The 19,029-nt window shown below is 27.1% G+C and overlaps 1 protein-coding gene across 2 annotated transcripts in view; it reads left to right on the top strand.

Moving 5' to 3' along the window:
• The first annotated feature begins 389 nt into the window (after positions 1-389).
• Positions 390-19,029, top strand: part of LOC135922803 (serine/threonine-protein kinase PRP4 homolog) — a 58,917-nt gene continuing 40,277 nt past the window's right edge. The window contains exon 1 of one of the 2 annotated variants that reach the window (XM_065457279.1): positions 390-690. In XM_065457279.1, coding sequence (XP_065313351.1) covers positions 494-690 — 197 coding nt within the window. In that variant the 5' untranslated portion in view covers positions 390-493. The remainder of the gene's footprint in view (positions 691-19,029) is intronic. The other variant, XM_065457278.1, reaches the window with a different exon arrangement.

Below are 19,029 nucleotides of genomic sequence, written 5' to 3'. Positions count from 1 at the left end.
TTTCTAATTTTTTCCATATAAAATAGCCTTAGGCTTCCAATAATTAGATAAACACTTTTTTCAAAGAATACAAGAGTGGAGTAGGCCTATCAATAAATGCTTATGTATAATTTAGTTTAAACCTGCATGGTTTCGTGGTGTAAACCTTTATATTATGTAAAGCACTCTACACTAGCAATCAACCGTAATAAACGCTAAATATATCCTTCATATATTTTAAGGTCAAATAGGACCTCTTTACTTTAAGACTTATAAATACTATTTCTATAAATATGTTATATAAAATTTTTAAAAATTTTTTATTAGAGCATATAAATATTTAATTAAATTTTATTTTTTTAAAATAATATTTTTTATCTTGATTTTCTTACTTATTATAATTTGTCCAGATATGGCTGCTTTCTAAACGTTTTGATAAATTCTTTATTTTTATATTAGTAGAGTTTTAATAAATATATTTCATATTATTATATTGATAATAAATTTGATCAATATGAATATAGCAAGTTTAGATGAACCAGCTAGTTTCTTTCTAAATGGAAGAAATGAAGATGTAAAGGATAAATCCCACAAAAAGCATAAATCCCACAAAAATAAAAAGCACAAAAAGAAAAGTAGGAAGAATAGGAGATCTCCTTGCAAAGATGACAGCATTATTTATGATCGGTTTCCGCTAAATCAAATATTTAAGTAAATTTTAAATGAAACAATTATTTATAAATAATCTATATTATAGTTAGCTATTTTAGCTAAAAAATTATTTTGTTTCCATTTATAATAGTTGGTTTGGGATATTTAAAATATTTTATAAACTTGCATACAATGTATAGCTAAAAAATTAGTAATAGGGAAAATAATTTAAGTAAATGTTTTTACATAGAATTGCACATATCAAATACATTTTATACATCATATATTTAAATTAACTTATGGCCAACTTTTCTTATGTCGATATATTAAAAAAAAATCTGACTATACTATTGAACTAGTGATATGATTTAATTATTAATTTATGGCATACACTATAATTAAATTAAATAGATATTACTTTTTTTCTGGCAAAAATTTATATTGAATATTTTTAAATCTAAGAATTATGCTCATTTCCATCTTAATTTACAATTAATAAATTTTTATAATAGTTGATTAAATTATATACTTAAATAAGGTATTAAAGGAATATAAGAAATTCATATAATAAAAGTTTTTTTGCTTTTAATTTAACAAAAAGTGCTTCTTAGAAAAACAATGCTTTAGCCATATAAAAGATGGTCACTATAATAATATGGCCACTAAAAAGAGGTACTTAAGCAGGCTCATTAGGTATAATTAATAACATAAAAAATTGTATCCTATTGTCAATACAAAATAATCAATTTTCATAAATGACCGAAGATTTATTTTAGACTTATTTTGTGTCTATTATTTATACTAAAAAATATTTTATGATGATGATATTAATAAACAATTCAAAAAGTTTAGAGGAGTTTTTATTATTTGACAAAATATTATATAAATTTGTTGTAAAGATGGGCATGACTAAAATATGTGCCCCCTATCAAATAAGTTTTTAAATTATATTAATACAGAATTGTATTTAGCTTCATAAGATGAGTTAGAAAATGTTTTTTTTTATTTAAAAAAGCAACAAAGTAAAATTTAAAAAAAATCTAGTCAAAAAAATAAATTAAGTGTTTTTTTCAAAATCTCAATAAGTTATAAAAAATTTATAAACTTAGTATTAACATTTTTTGATTCCTTTTAATAAGTTATATATGATTCTGTGTTCATTTTTTATATATTAAGCTTCTTTGATAGGAGGCTCTTAGTTTAGTCATGTAAAAAAAATAATTTTTTAAAAATTTTACTATTAAATAAAAAAACATTTTCTAACTCATCTTATGAAGCTAAATACGATTCTGTAATAATATAATTTAAATTAAGCTTCTTTGATAATAGAAGTGTGTAGTTTTTGGGGGTGCCTATTTTAGTCATGCCCTGTAAAGATATATAAAAATTTTGCCAAAACATGGCCTTCTTATTATAAAAAATAGCACCTTATTTTTTCTTTTCTTCACTCACTGAAGCTTTCTGGATTTAGACCTGTGCCAGAAAAAATTGAATTTGTAGTCAATAAAAAATATGGGATTGTAATTTTTTTACTACAAAGTTTTTCTATTTTGTAGAGTACAAAATCAGAAATTGTTTATTTAATTATTTAGTTTAAACTTCATTAGTTCCATACAGAAGGTTTTTCAAAGTGGTTTTTGATGCTTTTTTAGTATTATTTATTAATAATTAAATGGTGTCTTAAATCTGGATCATTTTTTAAAAATATTATTTAAAAATATAATACAAGAAATTATTATCATAATATGCTTGAAAATAAAAAATATTTCTGAAATATGCTTCTAAAACCACTTTGAAAAACTTTTTGTTTGGAAATGGCCTCATAAAATTGTCAATTATGTGTAAGAATAGAATGTTCTTAACTTATATATACATATATTGGGTCATTCCATGACAAATCAACCACAATTTGGCTGTCCCCCTTAGAATTTTTAAAATTTGGTAAGTAAAGAAAGTTAGTGTAGTTAAGAAATAGGCAAAATTTTAGTCTTGTAACATTTATATTTTTGGAGATATTAGGGCTTAAAATGGCAAAAATGACGTATTTTTACCATTATCTGCCTTCATTCAATTAAGCATATCTTAAAAACTACTTAATATAAAAAATATTTTTAAACATCCCAAAATTCCACAACCATCTAAACCTCAAATTTTAATACATATTTTTCAAAAAATATAGATTTTAAGCTAATTTGTATTATATTTTTTAAAATATAAATTTTTATTTAAACATTACTCAATTATTTAAACCCTAATATTCATGAATCTTGATACAACAAAATTTTTAATTTAATTTTATAATTTTTATTTTTTTTAAATAACATTTTTGGAATTTTAGAAATAAGTCATTCATTCATATATACCCCCCTCCCCTTTTTTCTCTAAAATGGGTATGTCAAGCATTTGTAATGCCTGCCATAGAAATATAAAATTTGTTTTTATAAACATGGGCCCAGGTCAAAACCATGTATAAACTCTGGTAAACCCCCTTCAAATGAAATTGTACAACAAAATTGAAACAACCCCAATTGTAACTCAAAATTTTTATCCTGATTTTTATGATAATTTTTTAAAGTGGGAAAAGCCACCAACCTTAATCCACCTACCCCTTAAATCAAGGTCTTTAATTTCTAATTTTTTAACAACACTTATCATGGAAATTAATTCAAATTTAAATTCCCTTAAAGCTTGGAAGAATCTTTTAACCTTTCCTTTTAAAGTTTTAATTAAACCTACAGATAAAAATAAAAAACTATTTTGCATGAATGTATAAAATATAAAATAGACCATTTTTATGACTTAGAATTGGAAAATTACGTTCCTAATTTAAGGGCTACATCTGATTTTGCCCATAAATGCAAAATTATATCAAAAAAATAGACCAAGGGGACGTATTTGGAGCTCTTAAAATAGCTTCATCTAATGATAAATTGGCTCCATTTGATGGACATACTTTTACTTTATTAAAAGAATTGCACCCTCAGGCTTTTCCTGTAGATCTTTCCATCCCTATAAAATCTAATTTAATTGAAATAGATAAGGAAGAACTAATTAAAACAGTTTTATCTTTTAATAAAAACTCTGCAGGGGGAATTGACGGTTTTCGCCCCTCTTATTTCCAATTTTTAATTAACCCTAAAAATCCTTATCAAGATTCATTGGTAATACTTAGTGAAAATATATTGAACAATAGTACACCAAATTCTTTTTGGCGCAAGATTAATTGCTCTTTCTAAGCCTGATGGTGGAGTTTGGCCAATTGCAATAGGATTTTTTTTTAGGAGACTTAGCTAAGATAATCGTTGAGCGCATCAAACCTGATGCTTCAAAAATGTTCCAACCATATCAACTAGGCTTTGGTACTAAAGGGGAATGCGAAATAACCGCTCGCTCTCTTCGCATATATAGCAAAGATCCTCCTCCATACGCCGTAGTCTGTAAGCTTGATTTTAAAAATGCTTTTAATTCTTTATCCAGAAAAACATTTTTTATGAAAAATTCCCAGTTTATGCAAGATTTATTGAACAGTCTTATGGCTGTAGAACCCCTCTCAAATTCGTGGAATATACAATTCCATCTGACGAAGGTATTCAACAAGGAGACCCTTTGGGCCCTCTGATCTTTAGTTTAGGTATACATAACCTAGTTCATTGTCTAAAATCCTTTTTTAATTTAGATTTAAACATATGGTATCTAGATGATGGTACCATTTGCGGACCTTCTAAAAATATTCTTGCAGCGATAGAATATATATAGAAGAATTCTCTAAACATAGACCTTACTCTAAATAAAGCTAAATCAGAAATATGTTTTTTAAATTCAAATACTCTCGAAGTCCAAGGGTTTAAAATCATTAAAAAAAGTGAAATTAAGTTCACCTTTAAGCAGTTTTTCCAACTGTGAGGTGTTCATGGAAAAATTTTTCAAAGGCTTATTAGGACTTGAAACTATTTTAAAAGAAATTCCTTCACACCATAGCTTTTTTCTTTTAAAAAAATATTTATTTTTACCAAAGATTTTACAAATTTTTAGATCTTCTTCCTTTTTTTTAAATAATGAAATTATTAATCGTGTTCATGAATTTTTTAGAAGTTTATTAGAAAATATTTAAAATATTAAATTGGAAGATTTTATTTGGGGTTTCTCACAATTACCCCCGAAAATGGGTGGTTTAGATTTATATCCTTTAAATCTTATATCTCTTTCCTCATTTTTGGCATCGTGTTTGATGAATAACGCCATATCTTCTTTTATCTCTCCTAAAGATAAACTTTTAAACTCAACCTTGACAGCCTGGGTATCTTTAGCTCCACCTGAAGCTGTCTTACCCACAATCTATTTTTGAACCTTTAATTAAAAATTTTAAAATAATCTCATCAAACCCCCCTTTGGAGTATATTCAACCATTACAGAATGCTGACTGTATTAGTGGTTATGAATGGTTGGAAGCATTACCAAGTCGTAACCTAGGTAACCTCTTACCAGATGAACAATTAAGAGTTGCCATAGCCCATCGACTTGGATGTAACATTGTTCAACCACATACATGCATCAAATGTAAAATATTAGTTGACTCCAAAGGGAGACATGGTCTAAATTGTATATATAGTCAAGGCTAGTGTTGTTAAAGCCGAGTCGACTTAGCTGCGACTCGAGCCTAGTTTCTACTCGATAAAACGACTTTGACTCGAGTCAACTAAATGAGCCGCATTGGTCGGCTCACTTAGTCGGCTTGTGTATTCGACTCGTTGGGTCTGCTCAATTTTTTTGTTTTTTTATAAAATCTGGTAAATTGCTAAATTTTGGGAAAATAATTAATGTGAACAAAATTATAATAAGAATATGTTGTTTTAGTTTTTCGTATTTTTTTTGGCATAAATGGGTTAAAATAAGTATTGCTAACATGTTTAAATAAAAGTTTAGTGAAGATGTACCATAGATAAGTGACAATTGTCATAATCGTTGTTTTTAAAGTTTTTCGAATTTTTTTGACGTAAATGGGCTAAAATAAGCGTTGCTAACATGTTTAAATAAAATTCTGGTCATTTTTAATCTTTATTTTTTTGAGCATTTATCTATTTTTTCTTCTCATTTTTGATAATTATTTTTGCTAGTTTAGTTCAATACAAAATCCCCGTATATATAATTTTGTTTATTAAAGACCATTTAGTTAGAACATATATCTGACATAAAACTAATTTATTTATTATTAAAAAAATAAATAAGGAAGCATTTTTTTTACTATATATAATCTTTATTTATAAAATTATCTACACTTTAAATTATAATAATGTATAAATAAAAAATTCTAAAAAATTATTTCCAAAGGTCTTCCTTTAAGTTTAATATATTTATGTCCCATGAATTTAGCGAGAGGCATTGTTTAAGAGTTGAAGAGGACATTCTATTTCGTTTGTTCGTCAAGGTATCGGCAGCTCTAGAAAATACTCTTTCGCTGGCAACAGATGTTGTTTGTTGCCCTAAATAATCTAGCCATATTCGATAATTTTGGAAATCTTTTGGCATTTCCAGACCACCAGCTAAGAACATCCATTGTTGTCTTTGCCACTGGATCCACAAATAATCCTTAATCTCTTCTAAAGCAGGATCAGGCACAATATAGGCATCTAAATTAAAAAATGAATGATTATATATAAATAATTAGGATTAATTTCTATATTTACCTTCTCAACTCATTCAAAATATTTACCGACATCAAATTAGATTCGGTCTCCTCGAAATGGTATTGGTGAAAAGAAGGTGCTTGATACGTACTAAACAAATTCTTCAATCTTTCATATAGTATCCAATTGTATTAATAAAACTCGGTAGAAAAATCTCCTTGATCCAAGGATCAAGAAAACTACCTACGTAGTTTTCAAATTTCATCATATGCGATATATATATAGTGCATTTATCTAGCATCTTCATCGAGGCCATTTTAATAGCCTCAATTTGATGATAAGCAGCATGCCTATCTAACGTTCTATAAATTTTATCTATATATAGAATGGCCATTCCAATTGTAGGGGACATTTCTGTACATATTTCGCATGTAATTTTATAAAATGGATATAAAAATATTTCGAGATGCTTCAAAAATTCACAATCATCAATAGTTAAATTAAAATTTTCTTCCCCAAATCCTTGATAACCTGGATGTGCTATATAAAATAAAATATTATCGAACATTAAATATTATTATAATACTTTATTAATACTAGATAACATTATGAATTTGCTATTCCATCTAGTTACCACATCCATTGGAATTCGTGTACCACTAATTTTTATAAATTCTTGCATCCATTTCGGACTTTTATGTAATTTTTTTACAAATTTTTCTACCATACCTACCTCTTTCGAAAAGAAATCTATCCCTTCCTTCACAATAATGTTTATATTTTATTTAGGCTGCATTCATAGTGGAGACGGATCCGATTTTTACATCCGTTCCATGTTCATAGTGCGTCCGTTCCGATACCTTCCGTCTTAAAAACGGATCCGGCAAATTTTGAAGTCAAAACATTTTGACTTTTTGATCCGGCAAATCTTATAGAGCGTTATAACGTTATTTACAATTTTTTTATAGTCTATGAACATTTATATCATTTTTAATGAGTTTGACTTTTGAAGGAACGGATGTAAAAACGGATCCGTCTCCACTATGAATGCAGCCTTATTAAATCTAGAGCGACTATTATATTGGAGCCATTGTCATGTGTGATGGCTAAAAAAATTTTTTCTATTTTAAAGTTTTCAATTGATTCTATAATTAGCTCACAAATATCTTTACCTTTGTGAGGGTAGGGAAACTCTTATATTCCATGTCAAATGAGCAAAAAAATCAAGATTTTCGGCCGACCCCTTTCAATTTCGATAAAAAGTTGTAGACTGGTTATATATGTTCCCATTAGATTATAAACAAAATTTTAGCGCATTCGCAACTATATTAGCGGAGATAATCGGGGTTAAGGGCCTGCTTTTTACTGATGTCAAATAATTAGTTTTTAATTTAAAACTAAATATGATCAAATATTGAATCTAATATCAATAGCTAAGTTAATAATTGATAATTATGGCTAAAACATCAAAATTAATTTTTGATAAAATATGGGTCATCTTATGGTCAGTTGAAAACTTGAAATTAATATTTCGAAATGTATACTATCTCTGATTTTTAATTTTTTTAAGAAATATTATCCGTTTACTATTTTTTTAATAATTTCTTCAACAATTAGCATGGCTGGATATTTATTTAAAAAAATATTGTTATTTTTATACTTTAAAAAAATAGATTGCGCCATATATAATAGTTTTAATATGTTAAAATTCATTTTTTTATTGATTAAAAATATTTTAATGTATAGTATATCATAAAATTCGATTATATAACTTTGTAAACCTTACCACTGACTAAGATATTCGCAGGATAAAAAATTTTAATAATTTTTTTAATATTTCAATGAAAATTAAAAATAATTAAAAAATCCGACTAGCACACGAACAAAAAAGCAGGATTAAAGGAGTGCAGGAAAATTATTAAGGGAAAAATCGAAAATCACATTAATTACCAGGCCTACCCCCCCCCCCCCCCCAGACTAAGTCATTATCAAGATCAAGAATGTTATGAAATATCATTATCTTAAATTATTAAAATAACCAGAGAAAAAAAAATTTTTGAAGATTTTGAAAAATTTTTTAAGCAAATAAACAAAATTATAGTTCTGATGAAATAAGCCGACTCATGCCTGGAATAAAAGATTGTGTATCTGTTAAAGGCGAGAAAGAATCAGTCCAAAAACTTAAGCTTAAATAAATATCCAAGATGTTTAAGGAAGAATACCCAAATATATCAATTGGATTCTCTAAATTTGCCGAACTTAGACCAAAAAACTGTATTTTAGTTTGAGCTAGTGGCACACACACTGTTTGTGTCTGCGCCATTCATCAGAATGTGAAATTAATGACAAATGTAGAAAAATTTAAAAGATGGGGAATTTTTAACAATTCTAGATTATTCTGAGAATTATTCCTTCATTTTACAAGATGAAGTTCAGGGATTTCATTGGAACAACGTGCAGGCCACTATACATCCATTTGTAGCATATTATAAATCTGGAGAAGTAAAAAATATAAATTTTGTTATTTTATCCAAATTTAATTCTAAACCAGAAAAAATAATATATTTTTCAGATGAAGCCGCGTCTCAATACAAGAATCGCAAAATTTTTCTGAACATATGCCTTCATAAATACGATTTTAATATTCCTGCCGAATGTCATTTCTTTGCCACTGCTCACGGCAAAAATGCATGTGACGGTATCGGAGGAACTGTCAAAAGATTAGTTGCCAGAGCTAGTCTTCAAAGGCAAATAAAAATCAAATCCTAACCCCATTAGAATTATATAATTATACTTAAGAAAATATTAATGGAATTCAATTTGAATTTGTATCCAATCAAGAATATATCGAAGAGGAATTAGCCCTTCGTAAAAGATTTAATGCACTGCTTATACATGTGACCCAAAAAATTCACGGGGTTATTTCCCATTGATCAAAATAGACTAAAAACCAAAATATATTCTAATTCCAAAAAATATAATATAAAACAAGTTTCGTTTTTAAATGAGAAAATTAATTTTTAAAATATTAATAGATATATAACATGTGTATATGATGATAAATGGTGGTTAGGATATATAATCGATAAAAATGATATTAATGAAGAAGTAAAAATCCGATTTTTACACCCTTGTGGACCTTCAGCCTCATTTAAATTTCCTCTGTAAGATGATATTTTAGTGTTGCTTAAATCTCATATTCTCTCGCTGGTCAATCCTTCTACTCCCACCAGTCAAACATATATATTATCTCCTGAAGAAATCTCACAAGCTAGCCAGGCTTTGTATTCCTTTAGATGAAGTAAGATTTAATTAATTTATAAACTATCTTAATTAGGCTAAATTTGTGAAGATTTTAAAAATTTATGATCTGAATTACAAATAAATATATATAATGGACATTGTAATCGATTTAGTATGATATATACATTAAAATATTTTTAATCAATAAAAAAAATGAATTTTAACATATTAAAACTATTATATATAGCGCCATCTATTTTTTTAAAAGTATAAAAATCGCAATATTTTTTAAAATAAATATCCAGCCATGCTAATTGTTGAAGAAATTATTAAAAAAATAGTAAACGGATAATATTTCTTAAAAAAAATTAAAAATCGGAGATCATATACATTTCGAAATATTAATTTCAAGTTTTCAACTGACCATAAAATGACCCATATTTTATCAAAAATTAATTTTGATGTTTTCGCCATAATCATCAATTATTAACTTAGCTATTGATATTATATTTAATATTTGATCATATTTAGTTTAAAATTAATAACTAGTTATTTAACATCAGTAAAAAGCAAAAAAAGACGTTTTTTAGATTTTTAACCCCTAATATCTCCGCTAATAAAGTTGCTAATCCGCTAAAATTTTGTTTATAATCTAATGGGAACATATATAACCAGCCTATGATATTTCATCGAAATTGAAAGGGGTCGGCCGAAAAGTGATTGATTTGACATGGAATCCAACTCTAGAATATCTAGCAAAAAATTTTTTAATATTCAGAATTCGTCAATAAAATGTACGGTAATCGCACAATATGATATGGAATTTTGTGACCATATATCCGTGGTTAGAGAAACTAATTCCGTGACATTACTTAAAATTTTAATTATGCCATCTTTAGCACTTAAGAATATATTCGATAAATACCTTTTTGCAGTTTGGCGACAAACTGTCTTTATATTTATTTGCATATTTGAAAATATCTTTAAAGGTTTCGCTCTCCAAAATATTGAAAGATATATTATTCCTTATAAGGCATCTTAATACTAATTTATTCATATAAAGATTTTAGGTATCAGATAGTTTTCTGGCTCCGAACAATGAATCAGGAATTGCAATAAAATTGGTGGATAAAGCTTCAGGATGCATAGACTTCATATGCCTTCGTAAATTTGCTAAAAATATTTTATAAGTAATTAAAGATAAATATAAAATCTGAATGGGTAGAAAAAAATGAAATTTTCCAAATATTAAAGATAAAGATGGTAGATAAATCTATTCTGATTTAATTAGACCTGTACCCCGCCGTTAATTTTATTTACGCCGGAACAGCCGTCGATTTTATTTAAGCTCTAATTATATGTTTTTTAAATATCTATTTAATTTATAAAATAAATTTGAAATCTAATGGGGCGAAAACAAGAATTGGAACCCGAACCTCGAGGAGAAACCCCGCTAACCAAACCTGGGCCAAAATTTTGCCGGGTTCGCATCCCTGGGCGATAATGTTTTTGCCTTAAAGATTTAATGTCTGATTCTATAAACAATAAAGGAATAACTGATTTTCTAAAGTTTTAAAATTTAAATAAAATTAAAAAATAATTATCAAAAATGAGAAGAAAAAATAGATAAATGCTAAAAAAAAATAAAGATTAAAAATGACCAGATTGAAAAGGTTAAAAATATATGCAAAAGATTAAAATGTGATGAAAAAAAAAGTAAATTGTTAAAAAAAATGAACCTAAATTTATAAAAAATAAATTGAGAGAAGATATAGTTTAAAAAATAAAAATAAAGAAAATCGCAAAAGGTTAGAAATAAATTGAGAAAAGATACAGTAAGAAAAAAAACGTAAAGAAATAGCAAAAATTTAGAAATAAATAAAAGTTAAAGAAAAATTGACAAAAATTAAAAAAATATTATGATTTTCTTAGTACATCTTCTCTAAAATTTTATTTAAACATGTTAGCAATGCTTATTTTAGCCCATTTACGTCAAAAAACTTTAAAAACAACGATTATGACAATTGTCACTTATCTAGGGTACATCTTCACTAAAATTTTATTTAAACATGTTAGCAATGCTTATTTTAGCCCATTTACGTCAAAAAAATTCGAAAAACTAAAAACAACGATTATGACGAATGTCACTTATCTATGGTACATCTTCACTAAAATTTTACTTAAACATGTTAGCAATGCTTATTTTAGCCCATTTAAGTCAAAAAAATTCGAAAAACTTTAAAAACAACGATTATGACAATTGTCACTTATTTAGGGTACATCTTCACTTAAATTTTATTTAAACATGTTAGCAATGCTTATTTTAGCCCATTTACGTCAAAAAAATTAGAAAAACTTTAAAAACAACGATTATGACAATTGTCACTTATTTAGGGTACATCTTCACTAAAATTTTATTTAAACATGTTAGCAATGCTTATTTTAGCCCATTTACGTCAAAAAAATTCGAAAAACTTTAAAAACAACGATTATGACAATTGTCACTTATCTATGGTATATCTTCACTAAAATTTTATTTAAACATGTTAGCAATACTTATTTTAACCCATTTATGCCAAAAAAATAAGAAAAACTAAAACAACATATTCTTATTATAATTTTGTTCACATTAATCATTTTCCCAAAATTTAGCAATTTACCAGATTTTATAAAAAAAAACAAAATTGAGCAGACCCAACGAGTCGAATACACGAGCCGACTAAGTGAGTCGGCTCCTTGATCGGTTTGAGTAGGAGCCGTTTTTTACGACTCGAGTCGCAAGTCGTAAGAACTCGACTTTTTAACGACACTAGTCAAGGCAGGCATGCAAGGCATGCAGCAATTAATTTCGCTATTAGCCGTTCTCTTACCAGGGCCCGAATATCAAACATCCTGGAGCCTACAAATTTATCATTAGATGATGGCTTAAGACCAGATGGCTTAACTTCCATGCCTTGGTCTCTAGGGAAATTCTTAATTTGGGACTTCACATGTGTATCTTCTTTCCCAAAAAATTTAAATTCTAATCCGGTTGATATAGCCGAGAAAAAAAACAATGAAATATTCCAAATTCACAAATTATATTTTTACACCGATCGTTATCTCTTCCCTTGGACATATGCCAAGCGGAACTTTAAAGTTCTTAAAATATAGGTTATAAGACAAGAGCCCTTACATCAGAACCAAAAGAATTCTCTTTTTTAAAACAAAACATACAAATCACTATTTTAAAATATAATTACTCATGTTTTTTGGGAACTTGTAGTCCCACCTCCGTTTTTATATAATATTGTTTTATTTTATTTTATATTTGATATGTTAATTTTAATATTAATTTTATTTATATATATATTTTTTAAAATAAAAGATGTTTGAAAATAAAAATTTTAAAATTATAATACTATATCTTATATTCTATTAAAAATATATAATCAAAAGAAGAGAAATAAAATAATGTATTTAGGTTTGGTCGGCAGGGCTTAATGACCCATGTATAGATATACATTTGGATCGACAAATTTTGATTGATATTCTTTATCGTAGGTGGAAGCCTTTTTTGGATCAGCTGTGATTAAACTAACCTTTGCACATTGTTTTTAATAATTTTAGGGCTTGAAATGATCCACAGGTGTATGACTACCGGAACAAACAAAATGGGAAAAATATATTAATAGTGATGATTTGCTTATAAAGAAGTGTAAATTTATAACTGCAATAAGAAAAATTTATAATGTCATTTTAAAATTTGTGAATCGATGCTTTCAAATATAGCCGAAATTTTGAGATTTAAAAATATTACAAATTAGATTAAGTTGCTAGCAAATAATTTTATCATTAGGCTACAATGAGTTTTTAAAAACAATGACTATATTTAACCCCTGCTTAAATGATATTTAATATCGAAGTCTAAATATTTTGTATTTAACTTTTATTTATTACCCATGTTTATGTTTTACGTTAATAATAATATTCATTACATCTTAAGATGCTCGCTTAGTCTTAAAAAATTAATATAAACAAGATTTTTTAAATACTTTTTATTTGATACCCATATAAATTTTTATTTTTAACCCCCCCCCCCCCTTTCCCAGATCAACTCCAAAGTTTAAGATAATAAATACTTTTAGTCAAAAGATATTTAATATACCTTTTATTTGATTCCTATATCAATATTTTGTGTTTATATAAATATTCATGACCACCTAAGATCTTCCGCCTATATAGAGTATAATTATTACAAGCAAGAGATATTAAACTAGCTTTTATTTGATATCCTTATCAATGTTTTGTTTTGATAGAAATATTCCTGCCCCCCCCCCCTCCCAAGACCTAGATTCACTTTTTATGACCGATTATTATTATTACAATAAATAAATTTTTTTAAATTATCTTTTAAAAAATTATTTTTTACACCCCCTTCCTCCCCCCCCCCCCACTCTCCTTCCCCTTCCCCACACCAAGTCTTACCCATCAACACCAAGAATGAAGACTTTCAGTCAAAAGATATTAAAATTAGCTATTATTTGATACACATAATCGATATTTTGTGTTGATAAAATTATTCCTGACCCCCCAAAACCTAGACCCGTTCATTAAGGGGGAGAGATTGACCTCCAGTTAAATAGATCTTTTGATTAGCTATCGATTGTTACCTTATATTAGACATATTTTATTTCATAAAGCCAAAAAAACAACATTGAAAATAAATAAATAACAATTAATTTAAAAAAATAAAGCAAAACGCATTTTATATTAAAATTCTTCTATATCATGGTTCAAACGTGATAATATCGTATAGTTCTTTATCCTTTAAAAAATTGAATTCTTAAAGGGATCCTTTTAAACCCCATAAAGATCCAGGATTGTTCTGATCCCTTTAAAAATTACGACATATGTAAAAATATTAATTTCATCATTCTTTAATGAAGTGTCATAAATTTCAGTGTTATTTAATAAGTGAAATTTCATCATCAAAGGGTCTTAATATTTTAAATTTATAAGCATAATATTGGATGTTATTACCTATTTTACCCTTCAACAAGAGGATACCTTATCATTTCATCAAATATAGATTATATTATTATATTTTTTCCATATTTGGAATCATAGAATAAGATGCATTTGGCTTATCTAATAATTTTTATACATGGGACTTTTATTATAAAGGTATTTATGAGACCTTACACAATTTATAATTAATTTAATTACCAAATTCTAAAAAAATATATTATAACATCAAAAAAATAATATTCGTATTTTTGGTGGTCATTTGTATACCCAAATAAAAAATACAAAATGATTTGTATTTGATTTTTATTAACGTTTACATAACGACAAAAAAGATCCAAATATGCATAGCTTCACTATCAATGCATCATATCAAATAACATTTTATATTTTAAGCAACGTTTATATATCATAAACGCAGGCCGCTATGAACGCTGCCTTTGTTGCACACATGAAAAAATTTCCATGAGGGACTAACTGGTGGCTGCGCTTAGGTGTTTATTACTTAATATATTTCAAATACTTTGTTTTGATTGATATTAGAAAGAAATCAATCTATAAGAAAATCATCCCAATTATTTAATGATCTGCAGAGTGCCATAAAGCTTAACCCCACCCCAAAGTCTCGTCAACAGACCAGTCATTTAAATTGTTTTGATATGAACTTTTTGGGTGATTATACATTTTTAGAAACATTATTAGGCATGCAGCAATTAATTTAGCTATTAGCCGTTCTCTTACCAGGGCCCGAATACCAAACATCCTGGAGCCTACAAATTTATCGTTAGATGATGGCTTAAGACCAGATGGTTTAACTTCCGTGCCTTGGTCTTTAGGGAAATCCTTAATTTGGGACTTCACATGCGTATCTTCTTTCCCAAAAAATTTAAATTCTAATCCGGTTGATATAGCCGAGAAAAAAAACAATGAAATATTCCAAATTCACAAATTATATTTTTACACCGATCGTTATCTCTTCCCTTGGACATATGCCAAGCGGAACTTTAAAGTTCTTAAAATATAGGTTATAAGACAAGAGCCCTTACATCAGAACCAAAAGAATTCTCTTTTTTAAAACAAAACCTACAAATCACTATTTTAAAATATAATTACTCATGTTTTTTGGGAACTTGTAGTCCCACCTCCGTTTTTATATAATATTGTTTTATTTTATTTTATATTATTTTAATTTAGTATTTTAACGCTATGTATTATTATACAATTAAATTTTAGTTAAATAAAAAAAGATATATAAATAAAAAAAAAATATAAAATACGCCATCTATAATAGTAAAAATATATTTTGTTAGTTCTTATTGATTTAACTTCTGATTTTGTATAGGTGCATTGTATTCATAGATAATTGGAATGCTACTGATTGTTTGAAATTTTATAAAAATTCAAGTGACCTATTGCGAGGTTTATAAATACTCTTTTAGTCAAAAGTTTCTAAAACGTGTTCATAGGATAATAGGGTCATTCCATAACAAATCAACGACAATTCGGTCGACCCCCTTCGATTTTTTTAAAATTTGGTAAGCAAAGAAAGGTTAGTGTAGTTAAGAAATAGCCAAAATTACTTTAGCCTTATATTTTTGAAGATATTAGTTAAAAACTACATAATTATAAATAACAAATTTTATATCAAAATTACTACAAAGATTCTACTTATAAATAAAAAAAATTATTTTATTTTTTTGCAATTTTCGGCCATTTTATTTAATATATAAGGACTAAAAACGATTTTTTGGAAATAATACGACCTTCAATTTTTAAAAAATTTTTAGTAGACATTACTAAACTCTTCCTCTATATTTTTAAAAAAAAATTTCTCTGGGACGCGGCCATCTTCATTCTCAAAATCGACAAAAATGTTAAGAAAAGTGTATAAATATTTTCCCAAAAGTGGGCGTCTTTGTAATTATAAATTAATCAGTTTTTAATGGTTTTTCTTGAACTATTTGATAAAAGGATTATTCATCTTGTAAGTGAAAATAACAATAAATGGGGCTTTCATTCAATTATAGAAATTGTCTATTGATAAAAGAAATTCAATTTATTCAATTATTTATAATTTATTGTATATTTGCCTATATAACATATATTTAATGAATATTAATAAAATATATTCAACCATAGTTCTTGAATATATGAATTAGAATGTTGTGCATTTCATATATGACGCCCTAAATATTAAAAATAATTGATATATTTAAAAATTTAATATATAACTCACTTTTAAAAGATTCTAATTTTTCGGTAGTGCATTTACTTTCTTGTGACGTCAATGTATAACTACGGCCAATAGAAGTTAACGGTGAAACGAATGTTAAGATATGACATTTGGCAAGTAAAGAGTGTGGTCTATACTTGGTAATAGGCCCCGATGGGTGTAAAAATTTAATATATATATTTCTTCCTGCTTTTGATTTTTCACTAAAACAAAGGCTAACCACCAATTAGAATCATAAAACACGTTATGTATCCTGATATTTCTCCAAAAATTATACTTTCATCATTATATGATAAATATTCTATAGTGCATTCTATTGAATTGGAATAAATTTTACTTTTAAATTGATATAGACCTGTTGGAATCAAGGTGTGAATTTTCTGTGCTCCAGGTATAGGTATAGTTTTTGAATATCTTTCCCTGAGTAATAGTTCTTCTTGTAATTTTTTTTGGTCATATATTCAAAATATATCCCATATTTTCTTTAGCGAACTCGTACAATTCATATGATGTGTTCTTTGAGTAGGGCTTTTGTAAACTAGCTCTATCGGCTAATCTTTTAACAGTGCCACCAATCCCATCACAAACACTTTTCCCGTGTGCTGTAGCAGAAAAATGTCATTCAGCCTGTACTCCGAAATCCATCTCATGATGGCAAATATTAATAAAATTTTTACGACTTTTATACTGTGCAGCGGATTCATCGTAAAAATAAAAAATTTTATTTGTCTTACAAATTTTATTAATTAAAAAAATTTCCAATGTTTTTTGGAAATAATGTACTGCTTGTATTGTGTTGCAAAGCGGATATCATATCATTACATAATTTAGGCAACAAATATTGACAAAATTATATATAATATATAACAAAAGGGTGAACAGTGGATTGAGCCCTATTCCAATGATAACTTTGTACTTCATCCTGAAGTATAAAGCTATAGTTTTTTTAAAAATCATATAAAATTAAATATTGGCCTTCGAATGATACACCGATTGTTGCGTTGAAATAAAAAAATGGGGTAATTCCATTTTTTCAAAAAAGGCATTGATAAATTTATCTACTGGCTTGGTTATTGTTTTAAAAGTGGTTTTATCTATGGATAGGCCTTGTTTGTATGTTATAAATTCGATGTCCTTAGAAAGAAATTTCTATTTGTTAATGTAATAGTTTTGAACCTGGACAATTATCACATTTTCCCATATAACAGGATGGTAACAATTATGACAATTGTCACTTTTCTATGGCACATCTTCACTTTTAAACATGTTTTTAATATTTATTTTAACATATTTTCTTCAAAAAACTTTAAAAATAACAATTATGACAAATGTCACTTTTCATACATCTTCACTAAATTTATATTTACACATGTTATTAATACTTATTTTAACATATTTTCGTCAAAAAAATTCAAAAAACTTTAAAAATAGCGATTATGACAATTGTCAGTTTTCTATGGTACATCTTCACTAAATTTATATTTACACATGTTATTAATACTTATTTTAACATATTTTCGTCAAAAAACTTATAACGATTATGACAATTGTCACTTTTCTATGGTACATCTTCACTAAATTTATATTTACACTGTTATAATCGTATCACGTCAATACCGCGAAACTTTTACCGCGAAATGTATTATCGCGAATGTCGATTACCGCGAAAAGATATTATAGCGAATGCATTACCGCGAATGCATTAGAGCGAATGTATCATAGCGAATATATTAGCGCGAATGCATTATAGCGAATGCATTACCGCGAAAATATTATAGCGAATGCATCACAGCGAATGTAATACCGCGAATGCATTATCGCGAATGCATCATAGCGAATGTATTATAGCGAATATATTAGCGCGAATGCATTATAGCGATTATAGCGAATGCATTACCGCGAAAACATTATAGCGAATGTATTACAGCGAATGTAATACCGCCAATGCATTATCGCGAATGCATCATAGCGAATGTATTATAGCGAATATATTAGCGCGAATGCATTATAGCGAATGCATTTCCGCGAAAACATTATAGCGAATGCATTACAGCGAATGTATTACAACTAACATTATCACAATGCAATAGTGATTTATATTTGACAAAATTATATTTAACCCATTTATTAAGTTCCAAAAAACCAGAGAACCAGCTTAATTGTCTATATTTATTTAAAGTAGCGTTTTAAAATTATTTACCTCTAAAAACGTCACTTGTTATTTATGAAATTCGTATTTTATTAAAAAATATTAATATTTTATATTTTAAGATTGATTCTAGTAAAAGTTAA

The sequence above is a fragment of the Gordionus sp. m RMFG-2023 genome, chromosome 1, assembly GCF_954871325.1.
Source record: "Gordionus sp. m RMFG-2023 chromosome 1, tfGorSpeb1-WG-v2, whole genome shotgun sequence".
In the NCBI taxonomy this organism is placed as follows: domain Eukaryota; kingdom Metazoa; phylum Nematomorpha; class Gordioida; order Chordodea; family Parachordodidae; genus Gordionus; species Gordionus sp. m RMFG-2023.
The sequence above is the reverse complement of the archived record's forward strand: the minus strand, read 5'-3'. Positions and strand labels throughout refer to the sequence as shown.